This window comes from Podarcis filfolensis (genome assembly GCF_964270895.1).
Source record: "Podarcis filfolensis genome assembly, chromosome: 7".
NCBI lineage: Eukaryota > Metazoa > Chordata > Lepidosauria > Squamata > Lacertidae > Podarcis > Podarcis filfolensis.
Window position 1 is genome coordinate 89,504,020 of NC_139603.1, and position 26,288 is coordinate 89,530,307.

The 26,288-nt window shown below is 48.6% G+C and overlaps 2 protein-coding genes across 3 annotated transcripts in view; one reads left to right on the forward strand and one right to left on the reverse strand.

Annotated features, from left to right (window-relative positions):
• Positions 1–597: 597 nt before the first annotated feature.
• LRRC14 (leucine rich repeat containing 14) lies at positions 598–14,154 on the reverse strand. 2 transcript variants are annotated; one of them, XM_083622114.1, is made up of 4 exons: positions 13,996–14,154; positions 7,636–7,990; positions 5,961–6,602; positions 598–2,015 (listed from the first exon to the last, which is right to left on the reverse strand). In XM_083622114.1, exons 2-4 carry the CDS (start codon positions 7,956–7,958, stop codon positions 1,445–1,447), a joined length of 1,536 nt encoding a protein of 511 aa, XP_083478240.1. In that variant the 5' UTR covers positions 7,959–7,990; positions 13,996–14,154; the 3' UTR covers positions 598–1,444. The 2 variants fall into 2 exon arrangements, with proteins under 2 accessions (XP_083478240.1, XP_083478239.1); XM_083622113.1 differs by lacking the exon at positions 13,996–14,154 and adding an exon at positions 13,155–13,612.
• A 120-nt stretch (positions 14,155–14,274) lies between these two features.
• Positions 14,275–26,288, forward strand: part of RECQL4 (RecQ like helicase 4) — a 37,870-nt gene continuing 25,856 nt past the window's right edge. The window contains exons 1-8 of the mRNA XM_083621859.1: positions 14,275–14,377; positions 19,059–19,168; positions 19,279–19,312; positions 20,690–20,799; positions 21,406–21,549; positions 22,130–23,232; positions 24,197–24,296; positions 26,093–26,222. Coding sequence (XP_083477985.1) covers positions 19,085–19,168; positions 19,279–19,312; positions 20,690–20,799; positions 21,406–21,549; positions 22,130–23,232; positions 24,197–24,296; positions 26,093–26,222 — 1,705 coding nt within the window. The 5' untranslated portion in view covers positions 14,275–14,377; positions 19,059–19,084. The remainder of the gene's footprint in view (positions 14,378–19,058; positions 19,169–19,278; positions 19,313–20,689; positions 20,800–21,405; positions 21,550–22,129; positions 23,233–24,196; positions 24,297–26,092; positions 26,223–26,288) is intronic.

Sequence of the window (26,288 nt, forward strand, 5' to 3'; positions counted from 1 at the left end):
TAAGCAATCATTGAAGATATCGCTGGTCATAGGGATGCCATCCTCTCTAGGCCTGCTCAGGAGGTACTATGGCAAGGTTTAGGCTTCACACCAAAAATGGTTTCATGGTCCCTGGCCTTTGAGCCCTAAACTCATGCCTGCCACCATCCTTAATTTTAGTCCTTTTCAGCACTGGGGTGATTTTTTTCTACTACTGTTTTTCAGCTCCTCCGGACAACCTGTTTATTGAGCATCCATCCCAATTTGCTCATTCTCCGTTAACACTCGGTTGCCTCCGCTTATCCTTTACTTGTGTGCATGAAACTATAGCAAGTGCCACAAAAACATTGTGGCTGGGGCTGAGGGGAGTTGTAGTCAAGCAACATTTTGTGGACACCACGTTGGCAAAGGCTGCCAATGAGATGCAAAAGCTGTTCAAAAAAGACCCTGCCGCGGTACAATCCCCTCCTCACTTCAACACCCACTTCTCCCCACGGCCAGAAACCAGATGTTACGGGGCTTTCAGGAGAACTGTATCTACCCCACTGATGAGAACACTTTTCTTACTGCTTATATGTGAGCTGAACCCTCTTCATAAGCAAACGCCAGACACCTCGGTTGCTGTCAGGCAAATCATCTTTTATTTCAGGTCCCAAAGTTCTCTGTATATAATCTCACCTCCCCTTCCTTCGGCCCTTACAATATTTAGGCCTTATTCCAGGTTCTGGATTGACAAACCTCCCGCTCCTGTCAAGTCTTGAAAGGGACCAAATCATTTCAAAGGCACCCACCCAAATGACCTCTGGCAATCCCATCAAACACACAGAAGGAGAGGCGGTAATATCCACTTTGCTAAGCTCTAACTAAGATGTTACAAAATAGATGTTTGGGGGAGAAAAAAAAAATCCAAAACCTAACCCCCGGTATTCTTACATGCACCAGAAAGGGCTCACGTGCTTTTGACCTGGCATTCACTGCTGGCCGTCCTATGTTAACAGAAATACCCATCCGCCACTCGCCACCACACCAGGGCAGATTTCATCCGCTCCTCTGTCCTGGCCACCACTTGCCTGCCTGTTCCCTCCTTCCGTAGTCACTGCAGCGCTGTTTCCGCTGACTGGAAGGAATGCAAGGCTCCCCTGCCTGCTTGCCTGCCCCTTTAAGGTTGAGGACAAGCAGGCAAAGGCAGCTGCATCCTCCTCCTAGCAGGAAGAAAGAGCAGAGCAAGACTATTATGCCTCCACACACTCTCAGTCTCTGCCGGAAAGAGAGCACAGACAGCCACTCGGTGTTGTCTGCAAGGCTCTCCCAGGTGGATCTTTCCGGCTGAGATGCACCAGGGCAGGTAAGACAGTCAGCACTGGCCCACTGCAGTACGGTGCAAGACAGGGAGTGTTGGCAGGCAAGTGGCAGCAGGAGAGGACAAGCCCCATTCCTTGTCTCTTGGCAGGAGATGCGCGTGGGGCTATAAACTAAAGAAGTCCAGACTATTGTGGCGGCAGAGGTTCGTGGTCCAGGTGACGTCTGCCCGATTGGCGCTCAGCAGCATCTGCTGGAGTTCGTTGCTGACCCGGAAGAACTTCTCCTCGTCCACGTTGCCGTTGAGGAGGTTGGAGGAAGTGGGGGGCCACGGCAGGTCATCCCCATAGCAGTCTACCGGGTAGGGGTAGATGACCAGCTTCAAGTCCAAGAGGCCCACCGTCTTGTGAAGGAGGTTCTTCAGTCCTTTGGCCGAGATGGGGTTGCCAAACACGCCCAGGTAGCGGAGCCGCGAGCAGCGGCAGATGGCCGGCAGGAGGACGTTCAGGTGGGTGTCCATCATGCGGCACTCCATGATGTCCAGGTGCAGGAGGGTCGGGGCGGCCTCCATCAGCAGGCCTTGGAAAGGCTGCAGGAGGCAGTCGGAGAGGTTGTTCCCGCTGAGATCCAGCTTCTTCAGGGCAGGAGTGTGGAGGCTTTGGGAAAGGTAGGCCAGGTCATTGGGCAGAAGGTAGCAGAAGGCCAGCTCCAGGCTCTCCAAAGGGCTTTGCAAGTCACTGTGGAGACAGGAAAAGGGCCACCGTTACACACTCACAACACGCCCTCTAGCTAATTCAGCCCCTGATTACTTTCAAACTTTTGAAGTATTTTTACTTGCAAACTAGCAACTTTTTTCTCTCTCCTTCCTTTTCTCCTTTTGTGTCCTGTCATATTAGACTGCAAGCTTGAGGACAGGAATTATTTTGTTATTTAGCATAAGCCCCCTAGGAGCCTTTTGACTTAAGAATTGGGGGTGGGATCTAGACCACTCGCACTGTAGCCAGCCAGTTCCTTCTCAGAGTGTTGATCCTTCTTTACTTATCCAACTTACATACTGCTCTTTATGCAAGATCTCATGAGTGGGTTACGTAATAAAAACTTATCATGAAACAAAACTTCAGCTTAGTAAATACAGTTAAACACTGAGAACAGTGTTAGAAACTGAGATATGAAAGCTAGGAGTTAAATGGCACCTTAAGCCTAGGTTATGGGCGCAGCAATGGAATGTCTAGGCACGCTTGTTAAATAACAAGAATACAAAGCTGAAAATGAATCAACTGCAGCTAAAATATTATGTTCATTAAAAATATTTGTATTAAAAAATTCCTTAGTTTACAAAAATACATTTTTTTCAAGTTGCGTTTTCTACAGATCAATTTAATTTGTTGTGAGACATTAGTGTTACATATTATGTTCATTTTTCACATGGTCTGGGCCTTCCCCTGCCCACCCGCCTAATACTCTTAAGAGAGTCTCTTCTCTAGTCTTCAGAGTAGTCGGAAGTGGGGAGGCAGAAAAAGTCCTCCTTTTCTTCCACTCTGCAGTTTTACTCTGAAATCTTAGGCTCAAGTACTGTGCGCAGAGCTCAGAAACTGCTCGCGCTAATGAAATTCCCCGTCGCAAAATGCGCCTAGAACAATGGGAGTTTCGAACACTGACTGAGAAGTTCAGTTAATACCCAGAAAAAGAGTCCAGGAAAAGGAGCTCCAGTGATCATTCATTCACACACCTCCCCACACAGGCTGCATAAACAGGTGTGCCTTTGAAGGATGTCTAATGTCATCAATGTGTGTGGACAGTTTTTCCTTCCATAGGGAGGGAGTTCCACAACAGTAGCCAAAAGGGAACCACTGATGTGTAAGAGGAAGGTATCAGTGGATTTCATGCACTCCAAAGTTTGCAGAAGCACCAACTTCGCGTCCCCCCTTTAGAAAAAACCATGAGTGGAGTGCTGGATGAGTGCCTGGTGGAGCAGAGGGAGACAACAGAAACCAGAGGGAGGCGAGAATGACATGGAGTATTTTGGAAAAGGGCTGAAATCCCTCTTTACACTGTGACTTTTTTCTTTGCGGGTTGGAACTTCTGATAAATATAAATAAATGGCTTTATCTCAACCACTGCTAATTACACAACTTGCAAACTTTTGGGGCCTGGAAACTGAGCCTCCTTTTAAAGAGGGACCAGCGTGCAGAACCAAGAATCCACACAAGCACGTGTGGAGCAAACTACAGGTATATTTGTGTTCTCTCTTTTTGAATTTTCACGTGTCGCGCCAAACCAGTTTTGAAACTGATGCTTCACCTCAAGAGGCTGCTTTAATGCCCCCAAAGTGGAAGTTACAGGAATTACCAACGACTGCGGAGTGGCAGGCGAAGATGATGGACTTTGCAGAATTGGCCAAAGTGACCTGCAGGATTCGAGGCCAGGACAATCAAAAATTTCAAAGGGACTGGAGTCAATTTATTGTATATTTGAATAATAATTGCAAAAATCTGAAGACACTAGCAGGACTAGTGAAATAAATCCTACAATGTGGACAATAGGTTAAAGAGCTAAAGTGCGAGAAATGACTTGAAAGTGGAAAACCTGCGGGAGGGAGGGAGGAAAGCCACAGGCTCGGGAGAGCTGAAAGTAAATGTGTATGTTATTGTACTGTGGAAAATATTGTTTAAAGAGAATAATAATAATAATTGTTTAAAAAAGAGATAGGCTGCTGCGCCATGGAGTCAGCAGGGTCAAGGAGGTGGAAAGGAAAAGCAGGGAAAGGCTGCAGCTCAGCAGCAGAAGGGCTCAATTCCCAGTATCTGCAGGTAGAACTGAGACACTATACTCTGCTTGAAATCCTGGAAAGCTGCTGTCAGTCAGTGTAAGGCAAAGTGATGCCCTCCAGTGGCTGCCAGACTCCCAAAATGCCCTGGCTGAGTTGATGGGTATTGGGAGCTCAACACCACCTGGAGTACACCAGGTTGGCTACCCTGGTATAGACAATACAGAGCAAGTTGGATGAGGGGGTCTGGTTCAGGGGAAGGCAGCTATCTATCTTCCTAATCAGTTTTAAATTGTGGTCTGCATGATCTGTATGGCGGATGCTTAAAAACTGAATGAAGAGCCTGCTGGATCAGGCCAAAGGTGGCCCATCTAGTCCAGCATCCTGTACAGTGGTACCTCGGGTTACCTATGCTTCAGGTTACATACGCTTCAGGTTACAGACTCCACTAACCCAGAAATAGTACCTCGGGTTAAGAACTTTGCTTCAGGATGAGAACATAAATCGTGCTGCGGCGGAATGGCGGCAGCAGGAGGCCCCATTAGCTAAAGTGGTGCTTCAGGTTAGGAACAGTTTCAGGTTAAGAACAGACCTCCGGAACGAATTAAGTACGTAACCAGAGGTACCACTGTACTCCCAGTGGCCAACCGGATGCCTGTCGGAAACCAGCAAGCAGGACTCAAAGAAAAGAGCACTGTCCCCTGTGACTTTCAGGCACTGGTCTTCAGAAGCATTGCTGCCTTCAACTGCGGAAGCAGAGCACAATGGCTAGTGGCCATTGATAGAAGAAGAGGAGGAGAAGAAGAAGGAGGGGGAGTTTGGATTTGGTATCCTGCTTTATCACTCCCCTTCAGGAGTCTCAAAAGCGGCTAACATTCTCCTTTCCCTTCTTCCCCCACAACAAACACTCTGTGAGGTGAGTGGGGCTGAGAGACTTCAGAGAAGTGTGACTGGCCCAAGTCACCCAGCAGCTGCATGTGGAGGAGCGGAGATGCGAACCCGGTTCACCAGATTACGAGTCCACTGCTCTCAACCACTACACCACACTGGCTCCCTCCTTCATGAATTTGTCTATCCGTCTTTTAGTAATAATAATAATTTTACTATTGACGTGTTGCTCATCTGACTGGTTCACCCCAGTCATTCTTGGCGACTCCAGCAAAATATAAAAACACAATAAAGCATCAGACATTAAAAACTTCCCTCCTGGGGGAGTGAGCTCCATACTCTCTTAACTATGCCCTGTGTACCGTGGACTCCTATGGAAAAACATTATTGATTAATATACTTAAGGAGGACAGTGATACATTTCCGAGCACAATTCAAAGTGTTGGTGCTGACCTTTAAAGCCCTAAACGGCCTTGGTCCAGTATCCCTGAAGGAGGGTCTCCACCCCCATCATCTAGCCGGACACTGAGGTCCAGCTCCGAGGGCCTTCTGGTGGTTCGCTCCCTGCGAGAAGTGAGGTTTCAGGGAACCAGGCAGAGGGCCTTCTTGGTGGTGGCACCCGCCCTGTGGAACACCCTCCCACCAGATGTCAAAGAGATAAACAACTACCTGACATTTAGAAAACATCTGAAGGCAGCCCTGTTTAGGGAAGCTTTTAATGTTTGGTGTATTACTGTATTTTAATATTTGGTTGGAAGCCGCCCAGAGTGGCTGGGGAAACCCAGTCAGATGGGTGGGGTAGAAAAAATAAATTATTATTATTAGGCTGTTACTGGAATTCTACCACTCCCTTTTGTCTCCTCATAGCTTTCCTTTCCTTTTTTGCTTTGTTCTTTTCTCTTTATTGTTGGTATTATTGCTTGCGTGAAAACAGAAACGATGCCAAATAACGACGATGCCCTGTGTGACAAAGTAGGGTATTAGCAGAAGCTCACACACATCCACAGCCCCCCTTTCAGCCGCTTACCCTAGGAGCAGCCTCAGCTTGCCAGACAGCCGGGAGGATCCCAGGTTCAGCTCCTTGAGGCATCTCAGCCGGCTCAGCTGGTTGGCAAAGTACTGCAGGCTCCCCTCCATGCCCACGGTGAGGCGTCTCACATCCACGTTGCTGTAGGGCAGCTTCAGGCTCGCCAGGTTGGTGAACTTGGTCAGGTGTGGGAGGACCACTCGCAAGCCGGAGAGGCCCAGGTTGTTGAACCTCAGGTCCACCTGTCGGACGCCGACCGGGTCCAGGAACTCCAGCAGCCCCACGGTGCTGGCGATGGACAGCTCCTCTGCCCGGAAGTCCCGGCACCTCAGCCGCAGGGCATTGTAGCTGTTGATCTGCAAGGCGTCCTTCAGGACTCCGTAGGAGGTGCTGTTCACAAAGAGGTCCACCCAAACGTCCACGGAGACGGGAGGGAGGGCCGGGGGGCCCGGGGGTTTGCTGTAGGGGCTTTTTCTCCGCTTGGACGTCCGCCTCGTCCACTTGCCTTGCTGCTTGGAGATGTCCAGGCAAGCCTTTGCCAGCGTGACCGTCCGGGACCAGAGACTCATGCTCTCTGGGCCCTGCCCTTCGTCCTGGAGGCCAGTCATGTCGAGAATCTGCAGCCGCTGCTGCGGCCCTTTGCTGCCAGAGAGGCCAAACAAGAACAGCCATTAGAGCAACCCTAGTCCCGCCCCCCAGGTAGCTCTCCCTGCCCACCTCTGCCCACACCCTTTAGGAGACGCCCAGGGGCCACATCATCATCATCATCATCATAAATTTTTATTTATACCCCGCCCTCCCCAGCCAAGACTGGGCTCAGGGCGGCTAACAACCAATAATAAAAACTAGTTGATTAAAATACAATTTAAAAGATTAAGATACAACATTAAAACAATTAGGGAGCAATCTCTTCATAGGAGAAGAAATGAAAAAGAAAGGGGGGGAGGGAATCAAACTGATTCTGAGACAAAGGCCAGGAGGAACAACTCTGTCTTACAGGCCCTGCGGAAAGAGATCAGATCCCGCAGGGCCCTGGTCTCAAGAGACAGAGCATTCCACCAGGCCAGGGCCAGTGTTGAAAAGGCCCTGGCTCTGGTTGAGGCTAATTTAACTTCCTTAGGGCCCAGGACCTCTAGGGTGTTGCTATATATGGACCTTAAGGTCCTCCGTGGGGCATACCAGGAGAGGCGGTCCCGTAGGTACGAGGGTCCTAGGCTGTGAAGGGCTTTAAAAGTCAAAACCAGCACCTTAAATCTGACCCTGTACTCCACCGGGAGCCAATGCAGAAGAAGAAGAAGAGTTTGGATTTGATATCCCGCCTTTCACTCCCCTTCAGGAGTCTCAAAGCGGCTAACAATCTCCTTTCCCTTCCTCCCCCACAACAAACACTCTGTGAGGTGAGTGGGGCTGAGAGACTTCAAAGAAGTGTGACTGGCCCAAGGTCCCCCAGCAGCTGCATGTGGAGGAGCGGAGACGCGAACCCGGTTCCCCAGATTACGTGACTGCTGCTCTTAACCACTACACCACACTGGCTCTGGAAAAGCACTGGGTGAATATGTTCCCATGGCAGAGACCCTGTGAGGAGCCTCGCTGCAGCATTCTGCACCCGCTGGAGCTTCTGGGACAGCTTCAAGGGCAGCCCAGCTTAGAGCGAATTACATAGACCATCACATACCTCTTACTGCCACGCCGGTTCTCCAGCAGCTTGATTAGGTATGTCACAACTCCCGATATAACCATCTGGATGCAGTACTTGTTGGGCTTCTCCCGGATCAGGGCCCGTTCGCAGTGCTGGCATTTCCGCAGCAGCTTCTGGAAACTGAGGACTGGGAAGGGCCAGGTGTTCACGAGCAGCTGCAAGGACAGGGTCCTCTTGTCCATGAAGGCCGCTTTGAACAAGACGGGGTAGAGCTCCTTCGGGAGGAAGCCCAAGGCATCTTGCAGGCTATCAAAGTCAGCGACAACCTTCTGAGAGCAGAGGAACACCAGGGAGTTCATGGCAGCGACTGAGCAGAAGGCAAGCCAGAAAGCTGAGGAAAGAATAGCTTCTGTTAGATTTATTACTGAGTTTATTTTTATTTCATAAGATTTATACACCGCTTGAACATAAAAAAATAACTCAAAGTGGTTTACCAAAAAGATAAAATGACATTATAAGAAAAAATAACAACAATGATCTAAGATATTCAGAAAGTTAAAATAGCAACAGGCTAAAAACAAATTAAAACTCACACCAACTTTCTAAACATCTTGGCAAGTTTGTCTGAACAAAAATGTTTTTAGCAGGCACTAAAAAAGTACAGTGAAGGTGCCTGTCTGATGTCAACAGGCAGGCAATTCCAAAATATAGGTGCTGCCACACTGAAAGATTGATTTCTTACAAACGCAGAATGGGCTGTGCCAGCTCTGCCAATCAAAATGTTGAGTAGGTACTTATGGGGTATGACAATATATTGGGTATCTCTCATTCAGTTCCAAACATTCAGTGCATATTAAAAAGGCCTCCCTACACCTTTTACCTCTACAGAAGCACTGGCTGGGAAACTGACTTGTGCAAAGGCCACTCAATGAGTTTCAAAAATGACGACGGATACAATCCTGGAACTTCCATACTGCACCAGCTGCCACAATAATGAACACCCACCCCAGCTCCAACACTGTGGACTGTATGCAGTCTCCAACCTTCACAGGGGTGAAGTACGACAGTGTGCTCTCAGAGACTTATGGATCATATGTGGTTTCCTGCTGTCTCTGGGGGAATTTTCCTATTGTTAATGGCTGAGGGTCTTGCCTAGGCTCTCTTGTCCACTGTGGTTATGTTCTTTTTGAGGTTATTATGACTACTTTTGTTATGTTTGTAATAATGTAATTTTTTACATGTTATAAACCGCCATAAGCATTGTTTCAAGTTGGAAAAGCGGGATACAGATAAATTGATATATACATGTCTTGGAAATGAGATGGCATTGGTCAAGTGTCTTCACCCCAACCACAGTCTCATCTTAGTGCCGTGTTACTCTGAGGACAAAGACACGGTTGGGTTGATCATTAGTGCACAAATGGCAGAAGAGTAAAAAAAGGATGACCCCCCCAAAACACAGACTAGGGCCCACTAAAGAGCCAGCTTTGTGGTTATGATGGTGGTCAAGCCCAGCCTCTCTTCCAGCCAGCAGAGCTCCTTCAAGTCATAAGGGGGTCTACTTCAAATAAGCAAAAGGAATCAACCACATACTTGAGCCTACTGTGGTCAATGTCGTTTTTACACTTTATCAATCAAGTGCTTGCATCTAGATACCGTAATAGTAGTCATAATAATAATAATAATAATAATAATAATAATAATAGTAATTTATTATTTATACCCCACCCATCTGGCTGGGTTTCCCCAGCCACTCTGGGTGGCTTCCAACAAAATATTAAAATACAGTAGTCCGTCAAACGTTAAAAGCTTCCCTAAACAGGGCTGCCTTTAGATGTCTTCTAAAAGTCTGGTAGTTGTTTTTCTCTTTGACATCGGATGGGAGGGCGTTCCACAGGGCGGGTGCCACTACCGAGAAGGCCTTCTGCCTGGTTCCCTATAACTTGGCTTCTCGCAGTGAGGGAACCGCCAGAAGGCCCTTGGCGCTGGACCTCAGTCTCAAGGCAGAATGATGGGGGTGGAGACGCTCCTTCAGGTATACTGGGCCAAGGCCGTTTAGGGCTTTAAAGGTCAGCACCAACACTTTGAATTGTGCTCGGAAATGTACTGTTATGAAGGTCAGAGACAAATGCAACCAAGATGCCTTCTTGTCAGATTATTATGGGCAAGTATGCCACCCAGAGATAAGCTGCTTTGAGGTTTGAGAGCTACTACTTTCATTGTACCAGAAGTTATGAATGATTCCTTGAAGGATGGGGTGGTTCAAGGGGTCTACAAATTATGGCTGGTCTTGACATTACTTTCCCCTTCCAAATTTTTAAGATTTCCCCCCTCTCAAGTATATATGATCCATTATTTGAACTGATATAAATGAACTACTGACACTCTTGTTTTCTGGCACAAACATCAGAATATGGGGAAACGCTGATTTTTGGCTAGTAAGCGTCCTATGGCACCATCAAGACTAAAGATTTTTGGAGCATGGCTAGGGATGCTGTGTTGAGAATAAGAACCATTAAGCTCAGAGGTGCTTTATTAACTTCCATGCCATTAGGCTGCAGAGCAGAGGGTGAGGAGGGAAGCAGGATTGTCCCATCAGCACTGCTGAGAACCCACCTGCCTTCAGAACTTCAGCCTGAAGCAGCCATTCCACCTGGCTACCTGTTTCCATTCCAGCAGATCAATGACCGAAGCCTAAGTGCTTTTTCTTCCTCCTCTTCCCTTTTATGTCATGCCAGACAATAGGGACTATTTTGTTTTTTAGTGTAGGCATCGTGGAACAGTTTTTAATGAAGAACAGGGGGGAAAGGCTTTCTTTATAAACTTGAAAAGCACACTGAACATTTTTTTTCTTTAAAAAATGATATTCAGCCAGCTAAAAGACAACCATTGGGTTTTAATTGGAAATGCAAACAATTTTACAAAAAAGTGTTACAATTTAAATTGGTAGCCTAAAGTAGGAATTCCATCAAGCAAAAGCATCCAGTCTCTGATATGATTCCCTCCCCTCTTATTTCTAATTACTGGTATTTAGGTCCTTGCAGTTTGAGGGGGGAATGCTTTCAGTTTTTTCAGCGACCACAAATGTTGAAGACTAAAAGAGTGAATCAAGTTCCACCCGCTATATCCCTCCCCCAGCCTTGTTTTTAATTAACCTCATCTACCTCCTACAATTGTAGCGCTAGAAGGGGCCCAGCTGGCTAAATCAGATGAGGGGAGCTGATGGGTCTCAAACCCCTGGTGAGTTAGCTACTTCCCCTGGATGCAAAGACAGGCTTTGGTGGATTGAGAGGACAAAACCAAGAGGGGGTTCAACAGTTAACAAAGCAGTTTCTGCACACTGAGCAGAGGGTTGTAAGGGGCGGGCGGATGGTCGTCCACCTGGGAAGGTAGACCATCTAGGTGGAGAAGGCAAAATCTGATCCTAAACCTCCGCTGCCTTGAGGGATTTCTTTGGGAGAAAAAAAGGCTCAGGAGTAAACCCTACACAAATCCAGAGTGGAGTCCCTAAGACGGTTGGATGGTGTCTTGTACGCCTCCATCCTGCAACTTTGCAGGCAAGCTGGTACCAAACGTAATGCTCTGCTTTCCTTTGGACCACATCAGCAAGGCTGAGAGAGGGGTCTTGTTGTCTGGGTAGCCCAGGACCTCCATATTCATTGCCCAGGTTTGCGCTCTGGGGAGGAGACAACAATCTCTCAAAGGACTTGTTGATGGCATTTTACCATTGTACTGTGGAGAGTGTATTAACTTATGGTGGGTGGTTTGGGAGCTGCACGGTAAATGCTGTCCAGGGTTGCAAAGACTGCGGAGAGAACAACTGGGTGCCCTCTTCCCACCTTGGATCAAATCTATGCTTCCAGGTGCCATAAGAAAGCTACAGAGATAGCGCAGGATAGTGCGCACCCCGGAAACGATCTCTTTCAGCTTCTAACTTCTGGAAGAAGGTACAGGGTTATAAAGACCAGGACTAGCCGCCTGAGAAACAGTTTCTACCCAAATGCAATTCTGGTTTTAAACGCAGTATAAGGAGTCTCTACAGGAGTATATTGTATTTTAAAATGGAGTTTCAGAGTTTTTAGGGGTTTTTGAATGCCTTATGTATTTTTCAATTTCATTGTTCTGTATGGGACAATGACAATAAAGCTATCGTATCGTACTGCTAGTGCAGTGGATGCGCACTCCATTTGGATATAGACAAGGGAGATCTAATCAGCATAGGTAACTGAAAAGGGGTAGCATGCTCAATCTCTTGAAATCACAAACTTGAAAGCTTTCCTTATTCCCTCATTTGCCAAAAAGGAGGGGTCCATTGTTACAATTACCTGTAGGGAGTTTGTCAAATCTGGGTGCTTCTGTCTGCCCTGAAGGCAAGAGGTGTTCCAGCTCCTTTTTTATATATACATAAAATAACCACTCTATTGACCTGAACAATTATCCAGTGTCAAATTTATTGTAAGAATTAAGGTATTAGCATCAGTCATGCTGTTCCAGTTTCGGACAGTCCTGGATGACACTGATTATTTGGATTCATTCCAGGCTGGCTTCCAGCCTGGTTTCAGAATGGAAATCACCTTGGTCATGGTGGCAGATGATCTCTGGGAGATCAGAGTAAACCTGTTGGCAATCCAGGCTGTCTCAGCACCATGACAGAAAGGATTTCTTTCTCTCTCTTTTGCCTCTTCTAATATAGTACTTGACAGCTACTTATATATGAATGCTTTTAGTGCCCCAATGGATTTGATATTGTGCATTCTTATTTTTATTTACTTATTATTACCTGCCCTTTGCGGGTGGCGCTGTGGGTAAAACCTCAGTGCCTAGGGCTTGCCGATCGTATGGTTGGCGGTTCGAATCCCCGCGGCGGGGTGAGCTCCCGTCTTTCGGTCCCAGCTCCTGCCCACCTAGCAGTTCGAAAGCACCCCTAAGTGCAAGTAGATAAATAGGTACCGCTTTATAGCGGGAAGGTAAACGGCGTTTCCGTGCGCTGCGCTGGTGCTGGCTTGCCAGAGCAGCTTCGTCACGCTGGCCACGTGACCCGGAAGTGTCTCCGGACAGCGCTGGCCCCGGCCTCTTGAGATGGGCGGACAACCCTAGAGTCGGACACGACTGGCCCGTACGGGCAGGGGTACCTTTACCTTTACCTTAGCGCCCCAATGGATTTGATATTGTGCATTCTTATTTTTATTTACTTATTATTACCTGCCCTTTGCCATAAGGTTCCAGGGTGGGTTACGGCATTGAAAGCAACACTGATAAGCAGTAAGGAACTAGAAAATGTTGAGGAGTAACAATTGGATAAAAATGGTAACAAAATGCAGAGAATGGTGTAAGATGTAAAGAACCAGTAGAAGGGGGTGAAAGGAAGTCTTGAGGTTTAAAGAGCCTCAAAAGAAGACTTGCAAAATAGTAGGATCCCTTATTAGAAGTTCAAATGTTAGATTGCGCTTTGATTTTTGTATCCTTATTGTTTCCTGCCTGTGAAAATTAATAAAAATTTATTTACATAAAAAAAGAAAGGAAAGCAACGTTGATAAAATGGTTTGATTTTCTACCTGTAGAAGCCATTTTGGCGTGCAACAGAGGAACATAGCGGGCTGCGGTAATCGAGATCGGGCCTTTTCTGCGCTTGTGTGATGCTCTCCCCAGCCCGGGAGGCTCCCGGTTTGGGTGGACGGCTCTCCCGGGGCCACCTTTAGGCGATCGGGCATTATTCCTCCCCTCCGGGGCCTCCGGGTGATATTATACAACGCGTGGGGCCTTTGCAACCGCGGGGCGGGGTTTATCGCTTTGTTCTTAGGCTACGCGTTTTTGCGTTTCGGGGACCGGCAGCCGATCTGCGACGATCGGGCGACCGGCGGCAGCTGCGACACCGAATCGGACCCGCCTCGCTTCCAGGCACCGGTGTCCCGCCGGGAGGAGGCCTCATCTCTCCCTCCCTCCCTCCCAGCCCGGCGATGCCGCGGGGGCCGCCTGCTTCCGAGGCGGAGGAGAGGCGCCTCGGCGGGGAGGGAGGAGGAGACGGAGCCCGATTGTGAGGGGAATCCGATCCGGACGGGGGGGGGCTCCGTCGCCCCCCGGGAGGCTGCCCCTCCCCTCCCCCCCGCTCCGTGGGCCTCAGGGGCGGAAACCGGCGCCCCCCATACCTCCCCCCCCGGCCATTTTTAAAGCAAGGCGATCCCTTTAAGGCGAGGCCGGGCCTTTCTTTTGTTGCGCGGCTCGCCCGCCTCCCCCCCCCCCGCCCTTTGCCGCCACGCCCCTCCCCCCACCGCCGCATTCCTGTCACGGAGGACCCCTCCCGTCGCCATGGCAACCACATCCCCCTCAGCGACCCCCCCCCCAGAACCGGGCTCTCTCTCTCTCTCTCTCTCTCCCGTAGTAGGCCTCGGGTCTTACCGGGCCCCCGCGACCACTCCTCGCTCCTTCTCTCGGCGACGCTCCGCGCTCCCCTCAGGCCATCCCGAGGCGGCCCTGACACCCTCCTGCGCGCGCACCGACCGCCGTCCCCTTCGCAGCCGCCGTAGCGCCGCGCGGACGTGGTGCGCAGGCGCGGACGTGGCGCCGCCGCCCCGCCCTCCTCTCTCCCCTCCCTCCTCCCTCCCGCGGGGTTTCCAAGGAGACCGGCGGCCTTCCTTCCTTTCTGCCCTGCCACCCCGGCGGCTCCTCCTGATTGGGGCGCAGCAGGCGCCGCCCCTCGGGCGGGAGGACCGTCGCCGATTGGTCGGCGCGGCGGGCGCGCGGGAAGGAGAGAATCGCCTCAGAGCGCGGGGGGAAGGAGGTAACGGAGCGCGGCCGGACGCCTGGGTTCCTTCCAGCCTTGGGAGGGGGAGGGATCCCCGGACGCCTGGGTCCCTTCCAGTATCCTGAGGAGGGGGTGCCCGGACGCCTGGGTCCCTTCCAGTGTCCTGAGAAGGGGGTGCCTGGATGCCTGGGTCCGTTTCAGTATCCTGAGGAGGGGGTGCCCGGACGCCTGGGTCCCTTCCAGTATCCTGAGGAGGGGGTGCCCGGACGCCTGGGTCCCTTCCAGTGTCCTGAGGAGGGGGAGGGATCCCCGGATGCCTGGGTCCCTTCCAGTATCCTGAGGAGGGGGTGCCCGGACGCCTGGGTTCCTTCCAGCCTTGGGAGGGGGAGGGATCCCCGGATGCCTGGGTCCCTTCCAGTATCCTGAGGAGGGGGTGCCCGGACGCCTGGGTCCCTTCCAGTATCCCGAGGAGGGGGAGGGATCCCCGGACGCCTGGGTCCCTTCCAGTATCCTGAGGAGGGGGTGCCCGGACGCCTGGGTCCTTTCCAGTGTCCTGAGAAGGGGGTGCCCGGACGCCTGGGTCCCTTCCAGTGTCCTGAGAAGGGGGTGCCCGGACGCCTGGGTCCCTTCCAGTGTCCTGAGGAGGGGGTGCCCGGACGCCTGGGTCCCTTCCAGTATCCTGAGGAGGGGGTGCCTGGATGCCTGGGTCCCTTCCAGTATCCTGAGGAGGGGGAGGGATCCCCGGATGCCTGGGTCCCTTCCAGTGTCCTGAGGAGGGGGTGCCCGGACGCCTGGGTCCCTTCCAGTATCCTGAGGAGGGGGTGCCCGGACGCCCGGGTCCCTTCCAGTATCCTGAGGAGGGGGCGCCCGGACGCCTGGGTCCCTTCCAGTATCCTGAGGAGGGGGTGCCCGGACGCCTGGGTCCCTTCCAGTGTCCTGAGAAGGGGGTGCCCGGACGCCTGGGTCCCTTCCAGTGTCCTGAGGAGGGGGTGCCTGGATGCATGGGTCCCTTTCAGTATACTGAGGAGGGGGTGCCCGGACGCCTGGGTCCCTTTCAGAGCCCCTCTTCGGGGCAGGGGTCTCCCCTTCTGCTTATCTTTCTCATGTACAGGGATGGCTGCCACAGTGATGTGTTTCATGGTGGGGGGCGGGGAAAGCCCAATGGGAACTTTATCACGGCACCCTTAGTGGGTCCAGCTAAGAATCCCAAAATCTATATATAATAATAATTTATTATTTATACCCCGCCCATCTGGCTGGGTTTCCCCAGCCACCCTGGGTAGCTTCCAATAAAATATTAAAATACAATAGTCTATTAAACATTAAAAGCTTCCCCAAACAGGGCTGCCTTCAGATGTCTTCTAAAAGTCTGGTAGTTGTTGTTTTCTTTGACATCTGGTGGGAGGGAGTTCCACAGGGCGGGAGCCACTACCGAGAAGGCCCTCTGCCTGGTTCCCTGTAACTTGGCTTCTCGTAGGAAGGAAACCGCCAGAAGGCCCTTGGAGCTGGATCTCAGTGTCCGGGCGGAACGATGGGGGTGGAGACGCCCCTTCAGGTATATTGGAAGATTGCAAAGCTCCTTGACATCTGGCAGGAGACAGGTGCCACCACCGGGAAGGCCCTCTGCCTGGTTCCCTGTAGCCTCACTTCTCGCAGGGACGGAACTGCCAGAAGGCCCTTGACGCTGGACCTCAGTGTCCGGGCAGAACGATGGGGGTGGAGATGCTCCTTCAGATATACTGGGCCGAGGCCGTTTAGGGCTTTCAAGGTCAGCACCAACACTTTGAATTGTGCTTGGAAACGTACTGGGAGCCAATGCAGATCTCTCAGGACCGGTGTTATGTGGTCTCAGCGGCCGCTCCCAGTCACCAGTCTAGCTGCCGCATTCTGGATCAATTGCAGTTTCCGGGTCACCTTCAAAGGTAGCCCCACATAGAGCGCATGGCAGTAGTCTAAGCAGGAGATAACCAGAGCATGCACCACTCTGGCGAGACAGTCTGCGGGCAGGTAGGGCCTCATCCTGCGTACCAGATGGAGCTGATAAGCAGCTGCCCTGGACACAGAATTGACTTGCGCCTCCATGGACAATTGTGAGTCCAAAATGACTCCCAAGCTGCGCACCTGGTCCTTCAGGGGCACAGTTACCCCAGTCAGGACCAGGGAGTCCTCCACACCTGCCCGCCTCCTGTATCACATGTGGTGGCAATGTAAAGAAATCAAGTTGTTCTGGGAGGATATCCATTCCGAATTGTGAAAAATGCTAAAAATATCTTTTAGCAAAAAACAGAAGCTTTACTAGGAATCACAGATTTGGATATTCCTAAAAAAGCAGAACTTTTTCTCTATGCTACAGTTGCAGCAAGAATACTCATTGCGAAAAATTGGAAAAGTGATAAAGCCCCTTCTATATCAGAGTGGATCCAAAAAATGACCGAATATGCAGAATTAGACCATTTATCAGAAAGAATAAAAAATAAAGCAAAGGAAGTATTCACCACAAAATGGGAACTTTAAAATTTATTTGAAAAATAGTAATGGCAGTTTGAAGTCTGTAGCAGCATTTGAATAACTTCAGTAGGAATTTTAAATCTAATGGAAAACCTAGGATAGAATAAATAACATTAAAGCCAAAATATGCTATAATATGGCAGTGAATAATGGATGAGAAACAGAAGTAAGGAGTAGACAGGAGGTCAGCTACATAGGAAAAAGTCATTTCATGTTAAATGTATTGTGAGCACTATTCAATGTATTGTTTTTTATTTTTATTTTTTTCTGTCTTAGTTGTTAGGAGGTGATGGATATGTGTTTATCTTCATATTTCTTTTTTGTATGTGGTGTATTAAAATTATATATATATATATATATATATATATATATATATATATATATATAAAATCCCAAAAGAGTTAAGTTCCCTCAGAGCTTCCTCTGACTTAGTTCACATGTGATACAGGCATGTGAGAGACCTCAATGTGTGCCAGAGCATACTTTGGTAGAGAAGCAATGTACATTCTCTTTCCTTTTGGAATATAGTGTTATAAGAAAAAACTGCACCTTTCCCCTTATGGGGTACCCAAGAGTCCATACAGAGTCCTTATGTAGGTTCTCTATCTGTAGGAGAAAATGTAGGAGGCCAACCAAAGAATATTGAGAAGCAAAGCAGCTAGTAAACCTGATGTTTATTAAACTGTTGCAACAGGGTGCTCACACCCCCAATGCAGGAGGGAGGAGGAACCCCAAAAATTGATGTGCAAGCCCTTTTATAGACTTTTGAAATTGCCACCCTGTAGCTCAAGACACAGTGGAAGACGGGAGTGCCTGGCGTGCTCTGGTCCAGGGGGTCACGAAGAGTCGGACACGACTAAACGACTAAACAACAACAAGCTCAAGAAACACACCCCATACATCATACATACATCACAGAAGGGGCGGTCTACAGCAGAATCCTGTCTGGCAGGAAACCTGTTAATGCAGATAGGCAAACTCCGGCCCTCCAGATGTTTTGAGACTACAATTCCCATCATCCCTGACCACTGGTCCTGTTAGCTAGGGATGATGGGAATTGTAGTTCCAAAACATCTGGAGGGCCGGAGTTTGCCTATGCCTGTGTTTATGGGTTTACCTGGACAGCCTGGCCATTCTTTTGTGATGATAAATACTTAATTCCTGAATCCAGGTCACAGGCTCACCCTGTTCATACACCACCTCAAGGCAGGATTTGTGAGCATAGAGACAATGGGGAGGCTTTTCCCATTTCCATCCAAACTGCAGAGGAATATTTGAGGTCACTGAAAGAGTCAAAATGGCTTTAGGACTGTTTTCCTGCTGGTTAAGACATGTGGTTTATATATGTATGTGTTTGCCTGGTACATTTAAGAACATTTATTTTATATCTTAGACCTTATAATTCTCATAACAATAGAAAGTAACAGTTATTTAAATAAATAAAAACGATGCAGCACTATTTATTTATATCCCACCCTTTCCCCCTGACTGTGACCTAACTGTGTGGTTTACAGCTAAAATAAAAACAATTAAAAACATAGGGGGGAAGCAATAATTAAAAACTATTAAACAGATATATAATTTATTTTATTATTAGATGTATTTCTTTATTATTATTATTATTATTATTATTATTATTATTATTATGTATCAAATTTATATACCACCATATACCTGAAGTTCCCAGGGCAGTTCACAACAGAAAAACACAAAATGAGAATACAAAATACATAGTAAAACAAACACATTTTAAAAGCCTTAGAATGTTAATCAGCCAAACACGCCTGGTTGAAGAGGCGTTTTAAGAAGATGTATTAAAAACATACAGATAATTACAAGAAGAACAGCACAGCACCAGCCATTTCCTTAAAAGCAGCCACTTCTGAAAAGCTTGTTGAAACTAGAATGTCTTCACCTGCTGGCTAAAGGACAGTAAGGAGGGAGTAAGTCTATCTTCTCTAGGGAGGGAGAACCAGAGTTGTCTGGGAGCAGCCATTGAGAGGGCCTTATGTCATCTATATTGATTACACTGTTTAAATAATAATAATTCATGAAAAATATTAAATCTGAAAGTTGCATTCTCCAATTATGAATTGCCTGCTGTGTAACATATTCTGGACTTGCAGTGTGGCCTCCTGCCTGCTACCAACCCAGCTCTGAAGGGTTCCTTTGGAACACATTAACCTAAAACTTCTGTCTTCTCGTGCAGCTTTTGGAAGCCTGTCTTGGGGAGCGATGGACAGATGTAACAAGGTGAAACGCCTGCTGAAAAACTGGGAGGTTTTGTTTTTTCAGGAGCACCAGAGGAGACCTGGCAAGGTATTTGGAACACTGTTGACTAGGATGGACATTTGAGTTATTGCTGACAGCATGTCTGTAGCCATTCACATTTCTAAAATTATCCTGACAAATTTGCACCTGTTTTCTAGGCTGATGTTGCAACAGCTCCTGAAGAGGTCAGACGTAAGTGTGACTCTTCTCCATAGCATTTTGTGTGTGTGTACTGCGGTAGTGGAAGGGATGTCAAGCCAGCTTTAGGTGAATCAAGGGGACAGCTTTTATTTTTGGAATAGTTTAGATCAGCTGGCAAGTTTTGCAAATAAGTTGCTCCCCAGAGTCACATGTATTCTTCCCAGTTCCCTATGATGGTAAGGAGAGCCTAGAACTCTAAAACCCTGTAACTCCTGCTAATTAAAACACAAAAATTCAACTAGCAGAATAATTGTCACTGCTCATTTTAAGAACACATTGTCTTAAGGTAGGAAGAGCTTGGTTGGTTCAGGGCAAACTCTCTATTCCATCACCTTTCCCCTGCAAATGCCTCAGTGGGAAGCATTGCAGAAGAGAAGATAAATGAGGTTAAACAATAGCATGCAAACATTATAAAATACATGGCAGCATTGCAAATCTAAAGTATTGATGCAGAGCTGAGAAACCCTAATTACTGTTGGGGATATGAGGTGAGGCACCTGTGTAGCAGAAGTTGCCCCCAGTTCCATTTACCGCACAGAAACAGGTCCAAAATAGTTTACTGCTTTAGAAGATTAGGTTCAGTAAAACAGTTCCAGACATTGATATATAGACATATAGTTTGTAAGCTTTGCAGATACAGATATAAAGTATAAAGTATTCCTGTTGCTCCAGAAATTCAAGATGTAACACAGGCTCCAACTCACAGACAGAGTGACCCTAACACTCAGGCAAGACCCCAAACACAGACAACACAAGACCCCAAAACACTGAGATGATGTGCCTTAATCACTTATATGGTCAGCACTGGGCCATTGCCATCTAAATATATTTTATTTGTGTAGGAGTTTTCAGTGTACAAAATGCTTTTCCATTTACTTAATATGCTTTTCCAGTAGCTGTGAAATTTGACCCCTTATAATACATGGAAACATGATTACAGAAAGGTACTGTGGCTGCCTACCTTAAGGAGATTCAGGCCAACAGTCCATCTTTAGAGTGTTGTCATTTCTGATTGGCGGCAGCTCTGTGGAGCCATGGCCTGTCAGATGGGGGGGGGGCTTTGTTCATTGAAGCTCTCCATCTCTCCATCTCAGCCCCTTGCAACATTTACTGTCGTTTCGTTCAGCTCAAGCTGCAGGCCTCAATGCCTAATCCAGTGGGTGAATTTCTAAACATATACTGTCAGAACTAGACCTCCCTACAGGCAGGCTCTTCTCAAATCAGTACCTATTGTAGAACTGTCACACCTGAATATTACTACTACCTGAGGGAGAGTGTGTATACTGGGTTTGATAGACCCCAGAGTTGATTTGGGCAGGTAATTCCTCGTCAGCTTAGAAGTCATTCTGAACTGCTATTTGTGCACAGAACTGTACAAAGAGTACAAGGCACTGAAAGAAACCAAAGGACACCAAGGCCTCCTTGAATCTGAAGCCATCTGCCAGAAAGAAATTCAGGAGCTGCCAGTAACAGAACAGGTAACAAAGCAGCTTTGTGTTTTGCAGTTGTGACCTTGCAGGGAAAAGCCTTGATCCCATGTTTGTTATTATCAGATCAAAACCCCCTGCAGCCTGTTAACACCCCCATCTCCATTTTTGTCACCTACAGCCTCTAAATGTGAACCAGATGAAGCTGTGTTGGGGCTGAACTGTTTTCAGAAGGCAATACAGTGTTAGTGTGGTGTAGTGGTTAGAGGCCTGTACCACGTCTTGGGAGACCAGGGTTCAAATTCCCACTCAGCCATGAAGCTCACTAGGTGGGCTTAGGCCAGTCACTCACTCTCAGGCTGACCTACCTCACATGGTTGTGGGGATTAAGTTGGGAGGAGAACTGTGAATACCACCTTGAGCTCCTTAGAGGAAAAGTGGGATATAAATGTAATAAAAGTATAAATAGTTGGAGAATGATAGCAGTTACATGGAAAACGAACTACAATATGGATATGTAAACTTAACTATTAAACAACTCTGCACAGAGGAACGATTTGCAAGTAAAATTTACAAACATCAGTTTTGCATGCCATAATTACCCTCTAAAACTTCTGCCACTATTTTCCTTCCCCCTCCCCTCATCTCTGTTCCAAGGTACCTGAGTCAGATTGCTGGGGTGCGCACCTGAATCGAGGAAATGTGGCTCCTAAACTGACGCCGCAGGATCAAGAGACACTGCAGGCTTCTGTAAAGTATTTTGGCATGAAGCTGAAATGCAACTTGGGATCAGCTATTAAGGTTTGTGTGATTGGTGAGTGACTAATTCTAGCCTTGAGCCCAGGCTGAGTGCAGGGACAGGGCAGCTTCTGAAGGCTGAAGATCCTTGAGGAAACAAAAGGACTAACTCCATTTAGTCTATGCCTGCGATATCATCTAGTCTTTGCACTTCCTTCCATCTCAATGATGTCTGCAAACTTGATGAGCACCTTGAACCAGACAAAGGGATAAGGCTGTTTGGAAAGTCTGAGCTCATTTCCCTTACCTAAATAATTACTTATCTGTATAATTTGACCTTGCAGACGCATGAACATGCATTTCCCAATACTAAGTGAGATTTTGTCCGCTCTCACTGGTGGGTGTCCAAGGTTTTTCTCAGCTCTGGTGTTTGATCTCCTTTAACTGGAAACCCCACGGAAGGAACCTGAGACTTGTTATGTGGTTCAAAACTTGCTGAGGAAGAGCTATCCATTTAGCAAAGATTTCCAGTAGGGGAGGGAAAGATGTCTGTTGTGCTTAGCTTCAAAGGTTTTCTGTTCTGGTATAAAATAAGAGGAGAAAGTGTTGCTGGAAACTAACTGAATTTTACTTTTGATCTCAGGAACGCCCTGTAACTTTAAGGAAATCCCTCACCCCCAGGAGGAAGTCAGTCACAGCGGCGCAGAAGGACATGCACCAAACCACTGCAAACCCTGTGTCTCCCAAACCTCCTGAGGCTCCTTTGTTAAAAAATAGCCCAGATCAGCTGCTTTGGCCCGATCCCATGGAACTTGAAACCCTCCTGCCACCTTCATTCCCAGGGCTGATTCCTAACAAGCTCCTTTGCTCTGACCCAAAGCCAAGACCGCCACCTCTGCTGGATAAGTTTCGGCAGCTGAAGCAGACACTGACCAAGCGGCTGAGTAGCCTGGATCCTGGTTGGCTGGACAGGTGCCAAGGGGCAGAATGGCAGGCAAGAGAGGGGCTCCCTGGAGACGGGGCAGATCCAGGCCAGGGCTCACCAGGACACAATTCTCAGGGGAAAGGGGGTGTTCCTCCCCACCTTGGAGAGCAGGAACAGGAGAAGTGTTGCAATTCTCCCAGGGAAAACAGTCAAGGAGATGCGGTGGAGAGCCAGCCCCTGGTCCAAAGTGTTGGAGATGACTGCAAGCCCAGTGGGCAGGCTAGCCACCCTGCAGGTGAGACCCCATCCAAAGCAGGTGCAAACGCAGCACTCTCTGAGAGCAAAGCTGAGTTTTCTGCCTTCAAGCATAGCCGCAAACTGGAGGTTTGCACAAAGGAGGCCAATCAGGAAACCGAGATGCAGCTTCGGGAAGGAACTTCGCCGCAGTTGAGTGGTGCTTTCTGCAAAGTGGAGGATAGGCAGCAGAGGAGTCCTTCTAAGAGAGGAAAAGCTTCTTGCAAGAAGAGGCAACGGGATGCTGAAGACCACGGAGATGATGGCAAGGACAGGTCCCAAAGTGGCACCTCTGGCGTAAAGCGCAAGAGAACTAAAGAGGTAGCGGGGGGCAGCCGCTTCAAAAAACTGCGTGGTGCTAGTCAAAAGCCAGGGCTCAGTGAATACGACTTTGACGATCAGGACATTGTTGAGGCACAAGACAAAAGTGGAACAGGCACCCCAGTTTGCTTTGAAAACCTACTTGGGGAAGTCGATGGGGAGGAGTGTCCCAGACAGAGTGAGAGATCCAACAGTCTGGCCTGCAGGTATGTCCAGGGAGCTTTCTGGAGCTGGCGATTGTTGCTCCTCTTGTATGGCCAAGGAATAGCCTGGAGAGTTGCTATTTAAGAGAAAAAGTGGCATCCTCGAAGTACAACTTAATCTAATATTTTCTCCTCTGTTTCGGTATGTGCTCATAAATTTGTACTAGAAAGTGAATGGTTTGTGCAGTCCATCTCTCCTGATGTCCCTACCCTGATTTTGCATTCTACAAATTACTGTCACATGTTGTTGTTGTTGTTGTTTAGTCGTTCAGTCGTGTCCGCCTCTTTGTGACCCCCTGGACCAGAGCACGCCAGGCACTACTGTCTTCCACTGCCTCCCGCAGTTTGGTCAGACTCACGTTTGTAGCTTCGAGAACACTGTCCAACCATCTCATCCTCTGTCGTCCCCTTCTCCTTGTGCCCTCCATCTTTCCCAACATTAGGGTCTTTTCCAGGGAGTCTTCTCATGAGGTGGCCAAAGTATTGGAGCCTCAACTTCACGATCTGTCCTTCTAGTGAGCACTCAGGCCTGATTTCCTTCAGAATGGATACGTTTGATCTTCTTGCAGTCCATGGGACTCTCAAGAGTCTCCTCCAGCACCATAATTCTGTCACATAAAATAGTCATTTCATGCAGTACCTTCCTACAGGGTTTCTCCGTGCTGACACCTTGCATGGTTTTGTTTTATTAACACTACAGTGTCACCCTTCCTTTTCCACTTTGAGGATGTTTTACCCTCAAAGACTTGTGTTCACCTAGCGAGAGAGAGAGAAGAGAGATCTCAGAACCTTTTTGAGAAATACAGTCCCTTAGGGTCTTTAGGGGCTGGTGGGAATCAGGACCGCTTTGGTGCTTAAGTCTGTGTGCCTTTTTGCCAGTGACTGTTAAGGCCTGAGCAAGAGTACAACTAAACACGAGGCACCCTATTTTGAACCGTTACAATAAAGGGATCTTATCTCTTTCTAGACCACCACCAAAGAAGGATGGCAACTTTGTGCGAATCAATCTCAAAAATAAATCTCACGTGAAAGGGTACGCTTTGAGAGGGAGACAGCTTCGCAAGCAGGTAAATTGCCTCTTGACTCAGTGGTATTTATAGCCTCTAAAATAGAATGAATCACATCTGAGTGGAACTTCCAACTGTTGAAGTAGCCTGTTTGCTCTGGAGGGAATTGAATTCAATTTTGTATTTAGTTTCACATGAAGAAGAATATTTATGTTTAAAACATTTTGGGAAATGACAGCTACTCTCAACGGTTTTGCTGTTTCTTCATTTGTTTGTGTGGGGTGGGTAGGTCTCTGCCTCATTGCACTTCAACATGGGTGGGGGCCACAGTTGTTACAGAATCGTAGAGTTGGAAGGTACCCCAAGGGTCATCTAGTCCAATCCCCGGCAGTGCAGGAATCTCAGCTAAAGCATCTGTCAGATGGCAAAGGTGGCTCACGAGTAACCAGGCAGGACTCCGACCTGTCTTTTACAGGTTTTATTTAGGTACAAAAACTATTTACAGTGCGGAAACCCAAAGTTCATGTCTGCCTCAATCGCTAGCAGAATCCGGGAGTGCTTGTTTCCTGGACCTCCCCCGACATAAAAGCCTCGTTACTCCCAGCCTTTTCCTTCCCTCTTTGCGCTTTGCATCTCTGCGCAGGGTGGGCGGCGGAAGGGGCGTGCTTCCCTCCTGGCCAGCTTGGCCAGGAGTGGTGCTGAGGCTCCCACCAGCATCCTCTGGTCCTTTCACCTCTTCCCCACTGGAGGCGGGGCTTTCCTCATCACCGGAAGAGGAGCTGCTTCGCAAGATTTTCGGAGGCTCCCTGTAACACAGCTGCCTCTCTGTTTCCCACCCCTGTTCTGATGGCAGTTCCCTGACAGCATCCATGACAGATGGCCAACCTGCCTCTGCTTAAAAACCTCCAAGTAAGGAGAGCCCAACACCTCTCATGGGCTTGTGTATCAGTGTGTGGTTAGACAGTGAGTTATAGTTTATATATTTATAGCTCTGAGTACATGAAGGCACAGGGACGCGGATGGCGCTGTGGGTTAAACCACAGAGCCTAGGACTTGCTGATCAGAAGGTCGGCGGTTCGAATCCCCGCAACTGGGTGAGCTCCCGTTGCTCGGTCCCTGCTCCTGCCAACCTAGCAGTTCGAAAGCACGTCAAAGTGCAAGTAGATAAATAGGTACCGCTCCGGCGGGAAGGTAAACAGCGTTTCGGTGCGCTGCTCTGGTTCACCAGAAGCTGCTTAGTTATGCTGGCCACATGACCCAGAAGCTGTACCGGCTCCCTCAGCCAGTAAAGCGAAATGAGCGCCGCAACCCCAGAGTCGGTCACGACTGGACCTAATGGTCAGGGGTCCCTTTACCTTTTTTTACATGAAAGCACACCTCTTGAAGGTAAGAGCTTACTAAAGCTATGCGTGCTCCTGCAGCCTCTCACTCCTCCTGGTGGGCTGAGCTCTTCTGCCCCCTTCTCATTTCACTCCTCCTAGACTTGGGTGATGGGTGGGTGTGGCTCCAGCTCCTGAAAGGTGGCTGTTGTCCCCTTCCCTTCAGGGTAGATGGAGCTATTCCCAGTCTTCAGTGGCACCAGGGCTTGTGTGTCAGGGCAGGGCTTTGCCAAGCCTTGAGAGCCTGTCAGAGTGGAGATGAGCTCATGACTTCCTCCACAGGGATAACTGGGGTGAGAGAACACTTTGGGGCACTCTCCTGCCAAATATTTGCTGACAGATTCCCCCACAAGCCGTTGGAGCCGTCAGCTGGGTCCTCGGCCAGCCCATGACTCACGCAGCCTGATCACAGCCTCCTGTAGTGACTCAGGAGAGGCATCCATTGACTTAGCCTGCATCGTTTTGGTGTCTTGACAGGTATGGAAGCAGAAGTGGCAGAAAAAGGGGGAACAGTTTGGAGGAGGTGGCAGGCGCTTGGACCGAGGCTCTGACACTTGCTTCCGGTGTGGAGGACGTGGCCACTGGGCTTCCCAGTGCAAGGGGAGAGGTAAGGCCACCTGGCTGTCATGGCCAGATAGACCAGGTACTGGCATGCTTTGCATTAAGAGAACAG